Here is a 15,187-nt window from a genome sequence, read left to right as displayed (position 1 = left end):
GCAAACCTTCCAAGACTTCAAAGGGAGCTCTACTTAGGTCACGGCCGGGGCTGGGTGGAGTGAGAAAAGAATGCAGCTCTATGGAAGGAGGAAAGATTTCAGGAAAGTGGCAAAAGCGCAGAGCCAAAGGATCTGGAGAACATGGAGCCCTAGAAAGAAGAGAAGTTTCACACTCGCGGGCGGGGTGGGAGGGAGGTGGCAGGGGGCGTTGGGGGGTGATGGTGGATGAGGATGGTGAAACACAAGAACACTGACACATTGCAAAGAAACTATTACGGGATGGATTATCTCCAGGCTCCTCCCACCAAACAGCACCTTCCAGGGTCACCTTGTCCCCTGATGCCACCATATCCGATCACAAACAATGATACTTAAAACAACACAAACATGAGCAGCTGACCAGGTACCCAGGAGGCTAACAGGCAAACATGTGCCACGCAAAAATCAAACAGAAGAAAAGAAAAGGACACAACATAAAGATAAGCATTATAAAGACACTTTCTGCAGAAAATAAAAAGAACACATGTTCATCCAAGAAAATAATCCACCAAGAGTGAAGGGTTTGCTTACCCCTTTCTGGAGCCCCCCCAGTGGGATGGTTGAAAGTTTCTGCAGCAGAAAAACAGAAGAGAAGAGAAAAGGGATTTCTAACTCCTGGTTCAAGCAAAAGGGGTTTAAGCTGTCCTAGCCCAGGTCATAAGCTAACGCAAAACCCCACATGTTTATGAGGTCCCTAAAGAAAAATCTTGGTGGATCTAGATCCTAACATCTTCTTCCCTTTGAATTTACTCAGGAAGAGAAAAAGTCAGTAGCTTGGGAAAAAGGAAGACGAGAACTATGGGTTTGTTTAATATTAACAGAACAAAATAAGAAACAATAATTCTGGACCCTCATGGATGTGCTTTTACCTTTAGTGCTAATTTTTACCTGGCCAGGTCAACTGGAATTTCTTTCTGCATTGAGTATAAATAATGTAGTAATGAAAAATGGTAATGCTGGCAACCCTAGGTGTCCCCAGATCCTTTTCTTTTATATCAAAGCAGAGACCTTTTGATGGTCTCTCACATGGAAAAGCTCACGAATATAGTCTCTTTGATGAAGGTTCAAATGTCTTGGGTTTCATGGCCAAATACTCCATCCGTTGAGTGAAAAATCTTTTGGACCTCGGATTCAGAGGCCTGTTTCAAATTTGGATCTGTTTGAAACTCTAACCTGTTTACCTTCTGACTTTGTCTTCGGTGTCTCTCTTTTTTGCCTCTGGTTCTAGCAAGGTTTTCCTATCAAAATAAAAGCGTTTGAGTCTTGCAAATAGAGGGGAAATGGTGTCAGACTGGCGGGTTCTAAGCTTGGTATAGGGCTGAATGGGTGCAAACTGCCAAAGACGAAAAGCCAGCTGATTTATGAAGTCAATAACTAAAGAAAATATGTACATTCTGCAGTTGTAATTCTCCATGTGGATAATAAGAGGCTTCAAGTTTCCTGACCATCAGAGAGAAATTTGATGCTCCAATATAGTTCTATACATTTCTCCTATTTAGCAAGTCACTTATGTGGTTAAGTATTATGGAGAGTATCTTTTACTTTCCAAACTTGCTGGCACAAAGACAGCATTCCAGGTTCTACAAGAGAAAAGACCTATTCCAGTCCTAGAGGCTAACAGCATATTAGGTATCTAGAGAGAAACAAGTGCATCAGAGTGAGTGGGTATCTTCCACTATTTGCCCCTTGCCTCCAATAATCAATCTGGAATATGATTGGGGTATTTCAAGCATCTCCTCCTCATTACTCAGAAACATTGTACTTTATTACTTTCCCTGTAAAGAGTCTAATTTTTTTGAAGTCATAAATTGTAAACTGAACTGATGCATGAAAGCTGGTGATCACCTCTCAAGAGGTCACCAACAAAGCACAGGGAAGGGAGAAGGAACCCACCTCTTGAGTAATCTGATCCCACTCTGGCTAGCTACCTAGGTAACCAGCACCCATCACTCCACCTTATCTGGGAAGGTTGGCCACACCACACCTGAGCATCTGAGTCAAATAAACCCATCAGAGCCTAACACAGGACGGAAATCTCATACCACTGGGATTTTTGCCAATAGCTCTAAATTAGCTTGGAATCAGCATTGACCCAATGGTCTCTCATAGGAATGTATTTTGTATATGTACATTTGTCCATTTGTCAGACATGTTTTTGATGGTCTACATAGATGTTTTGCAAATTATGACACTATTATTTTATGGGACAGACTTTGTAGGGAATCAAACCATAACACACATATGGTTTTCTAAGTGTACCTGGGTCAGACAAAATAGTCTTAGTATCAATTTACCGTAACATATTTTCATTGCTTTATGTGATACTCAGCATGAAGTCATATCATACTCAAAGCTAAGCTTTGTGTTCCAGTATCCAGAAACTCCCAACCATCATGTCATTTTACTTCGCATGTTCAATTCCTATGACAACAGTGCACCCATGCAAATAACAGATCCATACATCTGAATGCACTCAATTTAGAAAGCAATTTGATAATACAATTTAATATATCTTTTATACTTAAACTACTAAAATGCATTGTAAACTTTGAATAGATAGATCTTGAAGCCCTATGTATACTTGCAAGAGAGAGGAATTTTCTAAGAAAACTCCTTCAGAGTGAGGAAAACATTTTAGAAACTTTTGTATCACCTCTAAACCCAAAAGTACTATGATGTTTGGAGGTATGATGATATTTTCACCAGACTTTACTTTTACTTTTCACTTTTCCTATGGAAAATAAAAGATTGTAAAGACCCACGTGCCATAACAGCCCTAATGCAACCATTTCAACACTAATTAATTACAACAATGCTTGATGCTAAGCAAGTGGTTTCTAGAAAGGCACAAATAAAAACATATGCACATATATAATGTGTACATGTACACTAAAAGGGATTCTTGTACACATGTATATATGTGTACATGTACACTAAAAGGGATTCTTTTTATTATTTTTTTTAAAAGATTTTATTTATTTATTCATGAGAGCCACACAGAGAGAGAAGCAGAGACATAGGCAGAGGGAGAAGCAGGCTCCCCGCAGGGAGCCAGACCTGGGACCAGATCCCAGGTCTCCAGGATCACGCCCCGTGCTGAAGGCAGCGCTAAACTGCTGAGCCACCTGGGCTGCCCTCTTTTTATTATTTTAGATGACTTCCACCCCCTCTCCAGCACACTTCCACTCTGTATCCCTGGCTGGGTTTTCTGCACGGCTGGGAGCAGACGGCTAGGTGTAGAATATAAGGCAAAGAGAGCTTGAGTGGCTTAAGTTAATCAGTAGCCAAATTAAGAAAATAATTCAGAAGACTTTTTTTCCTAAGTGTCCTATCTTCCTTCCAAAAATCCTCTTCCACTTTTCCATTCAAAGTGCATTTTCAAGGCTATTCTTAGATATTTTGGGTTTAATCAAATTTTCATAGGACATGAAAGAGAAAACACAATCCTTTCTTATTGAATTATTTTGATTTTTGTCTTTTGCGCTCCCAGCTATCAAGACTGTCGAATAAACCAGTTTTGATTCATAAATAATAGTTCCATTATATCTACTGTGCCACTCGTCAGAGTACCTGAAATTTTAATTCACTTGTTCAGCTAAATTTCATCCTCAGTTCATGGCCATAAAATTCTTTATTGACAAACTTTCAAACCAACTTTGACTCTGAGGTATCTAGTCAACATTTTTCTTCTGTGTGGATATTAGTTTATTGAATAAGTGGCATCTGTTTTCCTCCACATCACTAGCAGAGTAGGTATTTCCTTTTGACAGCTTTGCAGGATTTATGGCTTTGCATGCTCTGAAGAAAAATAGTACTAAGCAAAAAATTCCAATTCATTACCTCTTAGTACTTAATTAAGTTCATACCCACGGCACACTGGAGGTGAACCCTGAAATGCCCGTGACAGCAAGCAGAGCAGCCAGCTATATTATCTTAGGAAGACAGAGAGGATTCTGATTATCCTGACCTCATTTTTCCATCTATGATATTCAGAAATGTGTTGTCTACTTTGCTCTCCTTTGGACCTGGACAGAACCACCTGGAAGGCAAGAGCAGAGTCCTCCCTGCAACCACTGTCATTCCCGTTCCCATAGCCCGTCTCAACGAAAAAGTGGAGCAGTGGCCCCACCATTAATCTCCGTCCTTCCAGGACGCACACACCTCCCATCATAGGGCCTCCACTCCTCCCCCACTGCCCTGAGGAGAGGTACCCAGAGCCTGGTGGAAGGCAAGCAGTGGGTCTCACTAAGCAGACACGTGGGGAGCAGGGAGAGTCGGGGTTACCTGTCGGGGTTCTGGGTGCACACGTGCATCTGTAAGAGGATCCGCTGTGTGAAAGTCTTAAAGCACTGCCCGCATTTCCAGAGATGCCAGTCACTGAACTCCGAGTGGAGCTGGCTCGTGGAAGTCGGGCTCGCAAGGACTCGCTGGTTTTTCACGTTGATCTGGTTAAATCCCGATTCCATGGGCCCAGACTTATCCAGGAGAGAGAAGTTCCTGCTGCAGGGGGTCTGCGGGAAAACCACAGAGCGCTGCTGGGCTGCTGGGGACAGTTTGCTGCTCTTGCTGAAAGGCTGCAGGGCGTCCTGTCTGCACATGGCTTCCATGACCGTTGACGGGACATTTACTGGGAGAACAGTAATAGTATTAGAAGATCAGTTTTGTTAGCTTTTAAAATAAGCACAACAACACACACTTAAAAAATCCCATATATCAACAAGATTTAAAAATTTTTTCTGGACTCCAAATTAACATAGTAATAGCCTATTTGACTTGAGAGGGAAAGCACGACAGCCATAGATTACTCTCTCACTCAATGCCTGTTTATTTAGCAAATACTATATGCTCAGGATCGTTCACACATTGTCTTTGCCTCCCAGAGTTCACTTACGAGCTGAGACATAAGGACTCCATAACGAGGCTCCACACTATGCCCTAAGTTTAGAGGGAGCTCAGAAGGGAAAATTCGCAAAAGAACAGGAGAGAATGGGTGGTTAGCCACAGAGGCTAACCCCGAGCAATGTTGAGAAGGCAGAGATCCAAGCTCTCAGGGTTTCAGGCCCTCCACAGGACCTTGCCAGCCCAGGAAATTCCAGAAAAACTGACTACAAGATGAAGGGAACAATGTGAAAGACACCTAGAGATGGAAGTCTGGCACCTTCTTGGTAGGATGGCGATGGAGACAGGCTGGCCAAGCAGGGCATGGGTTCTCAACACTGTGGGAATAAGGAGTGTAAGAGGGGGTAGGCCTCAGAGGCTCTTTAAAGTCCAAATAAGTAAAGAAAGGATGTCAGACCTAGGATATAGACACAGAGTGTCTCTGTACAGAAATAGCAAGGGAAAAAAAAGCAAGAAAATGGCAAGAGAAATGTGTGCAGGGTAGGTCTGAGTCAGGTGTGATTTACAGGTGGGGTGCAGCCCCTTTGTGAGGGGCAAAAGAGTATATGGTGCTGGCAACTTGGGTTTTGGAATCAGGAAGACCAAGGCTCAAATCCTGATTCTACCTTTCATTAGCTTGGTGATCCTAGGCAAATCATAAAAAATATATATATAGCTTGGTGCCTCAGTTTCTCCATCTGTAAAGTGAGGACAGTGGGAGTAACGATCTCCAAAGTAACAGCAGCATGGCTAAGTGGTTGACATGGCCTCTGTCTTTCTTTTTAAATTTTTTTAAATTTTTATTTATTTATGATAGGCACACAGTGAGAGAGAGAGAGAGGCAGAGACACAGGCAGAGGGAGAAGCAGGCTCCATGCACTGGGAGCCTGACATGGGATTTGATCCTGGGTCTCCAGGATCGCGCCCTGGGCCAAAGGCAGGCGCTAAACCGCGGCACCACCCGGGGATCCTGCCTCTGTCTTAATTCTACATTTATATGGGCTTGGGGACTGCTGGCAAGTACAGAAGTTGAAATCCACAATTTTGTCCTTGGTGAATTGTAAAACGGTCACCCTAAGAATTGAGTGAGTCAATGCATAGATAGTAAGTAGAAATGCCATGGCTACCACTCCATAAATGTTGAGTCCTAGGAGCACTGGCTTCATCTGTAAATCCCCTGTGATAACACATAAATGAGCAAATGAAAGTATCCATCACAGGGCCTCCTATCAACAAGGCAGCCATCACTCTTATTATAGAGAAGAGTCTAGAATGAAGGAAGATATGTTAACTGCAATGGTGGGGAAAGAACTAGAAGTAAGAAACATTTCCAAGGAAGGGAACCTAATATATGTGAAATAGTTTTCGTTTTTAAAGTCATTATGGTGTTAACAATCTATCTCATGCACTCACTGGTCAACCCACAGCCATAGAAGTGAACATAACTTAGTATGATTTAAAACTACCATTCTTGTTTTAGTAACTACTGTGTCAATAAAATGTATTTATTGGTTATTTCAGGGGTCAGAAGGACTAACAGTCATAGAGCAGGCAAGAGAAGAAAATTAGAGACCCCCAAATTTGAAGAAGTTGATGGGAAAAAAGACTGGTGATGAGAAGTAAATGATGGCCCTTGGCCACTGGTTCATGTCCACACAGAAGGACACAAATGACCTGGGGGCTCTCATCCTTCCCTGCCACGGACCCCCGCTGAGATGCCTATGCAGCATGCAAGCTCAACTACAAAGAGCAAATGGTATTGGACCATGACCACCAGGAGGCTCTGTGCTTGAGTGGACAGGGAGATGCCATGAGTGGTGGAGACACAGAGGGAATGGTGTGTTGCCATTAGCGACTCCAACCCAGAGAGTGTTTGGCATAACCACAGCTATTACACAAATCTACCAAAAGGAACAGCTCTGTCTACAGGGCTCTGTCAGCGTGGCCCATCCTGTCTTAGGATGGGAAAAGAAAGCAAGAGTCTTGCACACCTGGGAAGAGTTGAACATACATTATACTCACAGGGAATCGGAATCTCTTGATAGGACCTGGACATCTGCACTCTTAGAAGCTCCCCCAAATGCCTCTCATGGACAATCAGGTTCCAGAATCACTGATCTAAGTCAATCCTCTCTTACTACAAATAAAAAAATCTGAAGTCCCAGAAGGTCCAATACTGGAACTTGCCCAGGGTCACACATGTGGTCAAGGACACAGCTGAGCTAGAAGCTTTAGCCTTTTAACTTCCAAGGCATTTTTTCTCTGGCCATATTCCTATCTCATCACTGCTTACCAGCTGTACTTCAAAAATTAAAGGAAAATCTTATAGCTAATACCATATCTTATGTGTATAAACATATATAGCATATATATGCGATATATACATATATATACCTATACACATTTATGTGCATATCTTTATTTTATACACAAATATTTACACGGAATTTCGACTTCTGAGGCAACAGTATATAATCCATATGAAATCTGTCGGCACATTCTAGGCTTCCAAAAAAAAAAAACATTGCACACAGAATGCTACTCTTTTTAAATAAGAATCAAAAGATTAAGAGGAATGTTTTACCATGGTTTGGCACTTTTTTAGTGAGAAATAACAGCAGCATTGTCACGGATCAGGGCAGAATCCGTTTTGTGTAGCCTGTTTAGAACTAATCCAGAAGAAACAAAGCACAGGGAAACCCACACATTTTCAGGCAATGCTAGGCTCTTGTGGGGTGTGAAATCCCAGACTAATGGGAAGACACAGTGAAAAGATCATCGAATGGAGATGTCATCAACATGTCTGAGAGCAGGAGCACCAGCCAGAAGCTTCACTGTGGGAAGAGGACTGTAACACCTTTGGGGGAAATTAACGCAAAGGAGACTTTAAGTATAGATTATAAATTCTGACTTCTCACTTCTCCTGAAAAATAACCTAATACATTAATTTTCAAAAACTGTTTAAGGTCCCGTCACCTTTATATGAATCATGAGAACTGGTGAGCAAACGAATTTAACTTTAATGCTCAATGTCAACATGGTAATAAAGAAAAATTTATACCAGTTTGTAAAATAATCTGGGATATATGGGATCTGGGGTAGTAATAATATTAGGCAATAACGGTGCAGACAGTTGGAATAAAATTATGCCCTGTCTCATTATTTCCCTCTCTCTGGGACACCTCAGAGCAAAGGTAATATGGTTTCAACACATAAGTAGCAACAATGACACTCTACTTTTGGTATGCTCCATTACTATAAGTGTGACTCAGTTCAATCCCACTAAGTTAAATGAGCAGGCAATGGAGAGAGAAGAAAAAGTTAAGGATAGGAAGAAATAAGTATCACAAAAGCAACCATAATTGATTTCTACGCTGCCCTGCAGAGCTCCTGTGCACTTCCATAGGACCCTAAAGATGTACAAAGTATAGCTTTTTAAAGCAGGACTTATTGGACCCAGAACACTGTTCTTCCTAAATTGTAGCCTCACTGGCTATGATAATCAAAAGTATTAACAAAACACAGCAAATGATCAGAAAGGGGACAGCCCATACAGACAACTGCAAAAGGCCCAAAGATGACTGATGTGACCTAGAAGATGAAGTGGTTTCTACATGAAGACACAGGAGCTGGTAAAACCTCTTCCATCCACCAGACAAAGATGAAGGGGTAGAGGGCAAACTCTCAAAGCCACGGACTCATCAAATCCTGGAAAATTAAAACAGTGAGAGCGGCAAATGCAAAAGCCATAAAAGAACCTTCGGTCCCATTTGTTCAGTCCACAAATACTTAGGGAGCATGTCTACTCCATGCCTGACACCACTGGTACTGTGGGTTTGGGGGTGGTTTGGGAGTGGGGAGGGTGGGAACAAGCAAACCCCAGCCCCTGTCCTCATGCCACTTACACTCTAATGAGATAGATAGCAAACGAATGTTCTTAAGAGTAAGTATTTACTCGGGTTTTTTCATCACATCTAAAATTCCATTCTTTACAATACATAGTTGCTACAAGTGTGATACGTGCTATGAGAGAGACGAAGTGGTGCCCAGCAAGCATATATGCAGGATGGCTACAGTTAGGGTGTGAGGGGCAGATGTCCTAAGGCAGTGATCCTGAATGTGAGTCCTGTAGGGCACACAGGTAGTCAGACAGGTGGGAAGGGGGAAAAAGGCAATACAAGAAGATGAAACATGGGCAGGTCTGCCATAGGGTGTGTGTGGATGCCAAGTTGGGACAGAGCTTGACAGAGGATGTAGGGTCTGTAACAAACTAAACGGGGCCAGATCCAATGATGCTCGAGCTCTAATTCTGTATTAACACTATGTGAGCTATACAAAATACTTTCTGGAGACTCTATACAGCCCATGGGCTATCATATTAAAGAACTGGGGATTCATTATAAGAGTAAGACAAACCAAAAAAAGGGATTTAAGTTAGGGTGTGAGGTGATGAGATTTATGCTTTAAACGCATCATCATTCTATACTGCTAAATGAAAAAGTGAGGTGCAGAGCAATGTGTACAGTATGCTGCTGTCTGCAGAAAGGGCAGAGTGAGAGCCAGAGAAAGAGGGGGAGAACATGCTCGAATAGAGTAGGCCAAAAAAAAAAAAAAAAAAAGTCTAGAAAGAAACCTGGGAATCTATCAACTGACTTCTCAGCGGAATTATATGACCACAGTATCTTCTAGATTTTGATCTATGGAACCAAATTACCTATTAACAAAACATGCAAATGACCTGAAACAATACAATAAGCCAATGAAGAAGATTTCAGTTTGGCTGCTGTGATGCCACCAAGGAAAATGTGACATGCAGGAGGAGACTACGGCAGTGATCCGTGCTTAAGCTGATGCTCATGTTGACCAAGGGGTGGCAGAAGAAGTAAAGAGAAGTGTACCTAAGAATACACAATCAACAGGGCTTTGTACCTGGATAGAAAGGTGATTTAGAGAGAGGGTCAGGGTTTCTAGAAATAACAACTGGATGAATGGGGGTGAGCTACTGAACTGGGAGAGAGGCAGAATGGTTTCAGCTGTATATGCTGAGTCGGACACTCTGGGAAGATGCCAAAGGCAGAGGTGGAGCAGACAACTGGATAAGAGTATGGGGCTCAGTAGAGAGATCTGGATTGGAAATGCAAATCTGGGTCCCCTGGGAAAAGACTCTGAAATGGAGATTTGCAGTCTTGTGTGCAGGAGATTTACTGAGGAGTGCTCCTGGGATTAACATCTCGTGGAGAGTGACACAGGAGGACCATGTCCATGGAGGAGACTGGCAGCTCCAGAGCTCGGGGAGATCCTTCACTGCTGTCCTGCTCTGGGACAAGGTCAGCAGTCTTTGGCAGCCCCCACACCAACCAGTCACTGGACACGGGCTTTGCAGAAGAGGAGCACAAACAAGGGCAAAGTGGCTTTCTTAGGCAGAAGGTAACTCCTGGGGACAAACTGATCTGAAAGCTGGTAACCCCTTCTTCTCCCACAAACTGGGAGAATGAGTGCATCAAGCTGACAACATGGTTGTGATCTAGGTGGCACGCCCCAGCATCCCAAAGCACCCGAACAGATCAGATCTTTCACGATAGTGGATTTCCCTATGTTTTCTGTCATTTCTTGCTATGGGTGCATTTTCAGTGGGCAGTGCCTTCTGTTGGGAGTCCTATGCTGATACAGAGGATCCCTATGGGGTGACTTCTCTTTGCTCCTGATAGCACTCTACAGGTTTCTGTGGTTCTGAATCAATCTTTGTTTGTTGGCTCAAGGCTTCTAAACCTGGCAGGTAGTACGAAATCAAGCTCCACAGCATCCCAGAGGCCGGGGCTTATTTTTAGAGAGTATCAGTTGGTTGTGCCCAGTGGCCTGAGATAGGCAGTTCCTTGGCTTACTGACCAGATAATATTTTTCTAGTCCACTGTCAGTGACAGAACAGTAACTTCCGGTGCCTGGACTTATGTGAGGAGTCCAATCCCAACTTCCTACAGTACACAAGGGGCCTGGAACCTTTACTCCCCTCAACTGCATTAGTACTTGGCCCAATCCCCCTGTCTCAGGCTCACTGCCATGGTCATGTCACCTGGTTCCTGTGTTGTGTGTGGTTTGCAACTGCATGCTTGTGTGCCTTCTTCTAGATGTGAGGACAGGGCCTGAGTTTCTATGGCTTGTAACAGGGCTCAGCGCACAGCCGGTCCTGCTGGACCCAGCTCTACTGCAAGCCTCTCCTTCCTGGAGGTAAGGCGTGAGCCTGGGCCTAGCTCTTTTAGCTCCTCCCTGTTGGTAGGGTAGCAAGGGTGAGGGGCTCTATGCAGAAGTGCCCCTTTTTGTTCTCTGCTCTGGAGGATCAAGAGGAAGAGGCAGAGGTTACGTCAGTGTGGGAACTGCCGTGGGGCCACTGAGTTCCACATTCTGCCTACCTCAGCGTCACATGCCAAGACAGAGAGAGCCGCAGGAAGACTTGTTGAACATTTATTCCCTGTTTTTTTCCTTTTTAATTTCCTCTGAAAGGAATATGAACACACGATGCTCTTTACACTCCGCAGGAGCTAATCCCCCACTGGAAGCTTCGGGGAGCCTCATTCCTCCTCACGGATGCAATCTGTCGACACCGGCTTTCCTCCGGGATCTCCTGAAAGGCCCACGGTGGATGGAGCAGCTCTCTCCCTGGGGCTCTATTACATTTGTAAGCCCGGTTTCTTAAAAAAGAAAATAACAGAGGAATTGCTTCCAGAGCCCAAATGCCTGTGTGAAAGGCAGCCCTCGCCTTGAGGCTCGGCGGCTTTCAGTGGCTTGTCTGGGCCCCGGAGTGTGCCCACCACTCGACGGGCGCCGCGAGGGGGGATGGTCACTCAAGCCTCGACCTACCACACACGCTCAGGAGGAAACGTGTGCTTTCGCCGTTGAAAGAACAATGGGAGAAAAATGAGATTTTAATAAATGCAAGTGCTTAATTAGTGTTATTCGCTCAATGAAATCATATTTCCCTTGAATGTTGTCTTGGGCCACATATCCGTGTCATCAGCAAAAGGAAAACCAGGCTGAAATGTTTAATTCCTCCAAATCATAGGATGAGATTCTTGATATACATCCAGTGGGCATTTATTAATTGGTGCGTGTGTAGCACTATGAGGGGGCTCTGTGGAAGCATTTTTGTCAAATACGTCTCTGGTATCAAGAAGCTTCTTTTTTAAGGTACCGCATTTATTTTGTAGCCAGTTCAGTGGGATAAAAATTTTCTTGGAATTGCTAATCTGGTTGAGAAGATTTAAATTACTCAGGGCTATGGAAGGGACCTGTTAAATTATCTGCCCTGCCCTTTCACACATTTGTGCTTTTAAATCACACAGAGTATTTTCTCTGCACAGAATAAGGGACCCTCATTATAAAGCATTTCCAGCTCTCTCAGTGAATCATGTGGAATGAGAATCCATCTTAGAGTTCAAGTCATATATCTCCCCTATGCTATCTGATGAAGCATTCTGCTGGTTCCTTGGGTGGCCAATCACATGACAGATATATGACTTTGAGACGGGAACTGAAATAAAATTCCTATAATACCCTTAGGGGGAAGGGGGGGATTGTCACTGTGGAGCATTTTGGTCAATGGCTTAATTTTCTTTAAACTTCTCCCTCCACCCTCACTTTGAGCTTGGAACTCAATGCAAAAGAGCTGCTCCACAATATTTTACCTGCTAACCATTTTCAAATTGTCTCCCAAGGGTTTCAGGTGCTAAATGATATAACATATGCCCTGGGAGAGTTAATGGAATACTCTAACAAGCAACCTCAAGAGTGCTTTACACAGTCAGATTCTAGGAGAGAGAGGGATTAAAAAGCAAAGCATCTGGTGCTTCCAGAAACTACCCTTTTGATGACACGTCGGCACTGAATCTAAAAACCAGATGGTACGCTCTCAGACACCTATTGTCAGGTGGCTGTGAATGGCACACAAGACCCCAAAATCCTCCAGCCCAATCCTTAAATCTGTCTCATCCATATAACAACATCATGAGGTGGAAGCAATGGTGCAAATGTATGACTTCCACCTCAGAGATCACATCAAGGGTTTGAAATGCATTCCCTAAGAAGTCATTACACGGTGGTTTCCATTTCTGACTCATAACTCAGTAAATGGCCATTCCATCCTTCCAGCTCCTCAGACCAGAGACCTAGAGTTATCCTTGATTCCTTTTTCTCTCACTCGACACCCAAGGTGTCAGCAAATGCTGTTGACTTTACTTTCGAAATGCATCCAGAATCCAACCACTTCTCACCACCTCCACCATGTCTATACTGGCCCAAACTACCATTATCTCTCCCTTGGATTCCTACAAGAGCCTGGGACTGGATTCTCTGCTCTACCCTTAGCCCCTACTGTCTGGTCTCCACTCAGTGGCCAGAGTAATCCTCTTACAAAGGCAGCCAGAACATATCACTCTTCTTTTCAAAATTCAGCTGTAGCACCCTTTGCTACACAGAGGCCCACACAGAGGAAAAGCCAGGCTCCTGACAGGGGCCTCCTGGGCCCCATGAGGTCCTTGCTCATGCCCTGACATCTAACTTGTCCTTGCTTGTGCTCTACCTAACTTCTCCTCACCTCACTCACTCCAAAACACCCATGTTAAACTCCATGACACTCTTCCAACAGGCCAGGAACATCCCATCATAGGGCCGTTACACTTTTCATCACGTCACCTGGAACACCCTTCTCCCAAATAACAAATGTGGAAATGTGGCTGCTCCTTCCCCTCCTCAAATCTCATCGCAAAGGCCACAGTCCCAGTGGGGCCCACCCTGATCACTCTCAAAAACTGCAACTCCCAACTCCTGGCATGCATCATCCCTTCTCTGCTTCCATCTCTCTACAAAACGTACCACCTAACAAACCATTTATTTACTCATTTTTTTATTCATTTATTAATATGTCTCCCTCCACTAGAACATAAGCTCCACAAGGGCCGAAATTCTCATCCGCTTTTTTGGCTCTATATATGTAGCACCTACAAAGACACTGGCCCCTGAAGGTGTTCAATAAATATGTGAGCAATGAATGAATAAATCCTTGGACTATGTGCTAGGTACATCAGAACTCTAGGCTTTGATAGGCTTATTCGCAGATATTTCTGGACACATATACCACAATAACGTCTTCAGAGTCTGTAGTGGGTTTTGTTAATGGAGGAAACAGAGGACTGTACAGGATTTCAGAAATGCTGTTGGATCGATTCCACATTCCAGAAGGTGAGGGTACATCAAAGATTCAGAAGACAGGCCTATTTCAGCAGGTCAGGGGGTCGGGTAGTAGAGTCCTTCTGTATAGGGACTTTGGTCTAGTTTTAGTAGAACAAGGGCCTGGAGCCATTGTGGGAAGACAGCATGTACTGGTGTCCTGTCCATATCTGCTTCTAGCGGCAACCGCACACTCATGTCCAACACTGAGATTTTCTCCTATGAAAACAGACACTCCCTCAAACATGAGAATGACTGCAGAAAAGAACTTTCCAGTAGAAACTTGGGAAGCAAGAGGAATGTACTATACGTCCAAAGATTCATTTTTTGATTTGAGATTGGTTTGGGGTTAGGGTAAAGTAGAAAGGGAAAGTTGACAGTAACATGTTTTTTGAGGATTCTAATTTTTTGCAAGGAAAATAAAGACAACGTGGAAAAGAAATGTCTGATCAGAATTTTCCTCAGTAGTAACATGAATATTTTTTAGTGGAGTTTGGGGCGGGGGGCACGGGAGAAAGTAAGCAGAAAAGGAAAAATAAAACTTCTTTTTCAAAATGAAATTTCTTCAACAGATCTGTTCTCTCTGGGTCTTTCCTGTTACATAATCTCAAATTATTAGCTCATCGCAATTATCCGTTGCCAGTTGAGTGCCAAGGCAAAAATGACATCACTGAAACACAGCAGAATGCCTTAATTCTGTTCCAAATTCTGGAAACCACCTTACAATATTTTCCAAAGAACTGATAAAACATAAATAAAAGTTTTGAGCAAAAAATGGCTTCAAGTTAGGATGTGCCTAGACGTCAGATGATTTTTTGAGAGATAGTGATTGCCATGGTCATAAAGATAGAAGAAAGTCACATGGTTTATTTTAGACTAAGAAACTTAGACAAATTCCTCAGTCGTAGGTCTACGAGTGTTGCTGTTTCTCATCCCGATGACTACTTAGGAGGAGGCACACCCAATTAACCAGAGGGCTTTTACTCCTAATTCCATAGCACTGTTTTCTCATTATTTCATTTTTGCATATAATGTGCCTCTGGCGAGACCA

At 43.4% G+C, this 15,187-nt stretch overlaps 1 protein-coding gene across 1 annotated transcript in view; it reads right to left on the bottom strand.

Annotated features, from left to right (window-relative positions):
- PRDM6 (PR/SET domain 6) overlaps positions 1-15,187 on the bottom strand; it is a 103,301-nt gene that overhangs the window by 13,236 nt on the left and 74,878 nt on the right. Inside the window, exon 6 of the mRNA XM_038551971.1 lies at positions 4,324-4,666. Within this exon, the coding sequence (XP_038407899.1) occupies positions 4,324-4,666 (343 nt within the window). The remainder of the gene's footprint in view (positions 1-4,323; positions 4,667-15,187) is intronic.

Source organism: Canis lupus, chromosome 11 (assembly GCF_011100685.1).
Source record: "Canis lupus familiaris isolate Mischka breed German Shepherd chromosome 11, alternate assembly UU_Cfam_GSD_1.0, whole genome shotgun sequence".
NCBI classification, from domain to species: Eukaryota; Metazoa; Chordata; class Mammalia; order Carnivora; family Canidae; genus Canis; species Canis lupus.
The sequence above is the reverse complement of the archived record's forward strand: the minus strand, read 5'-3'. Positions and strand labels throughout refer to the sequence as shown.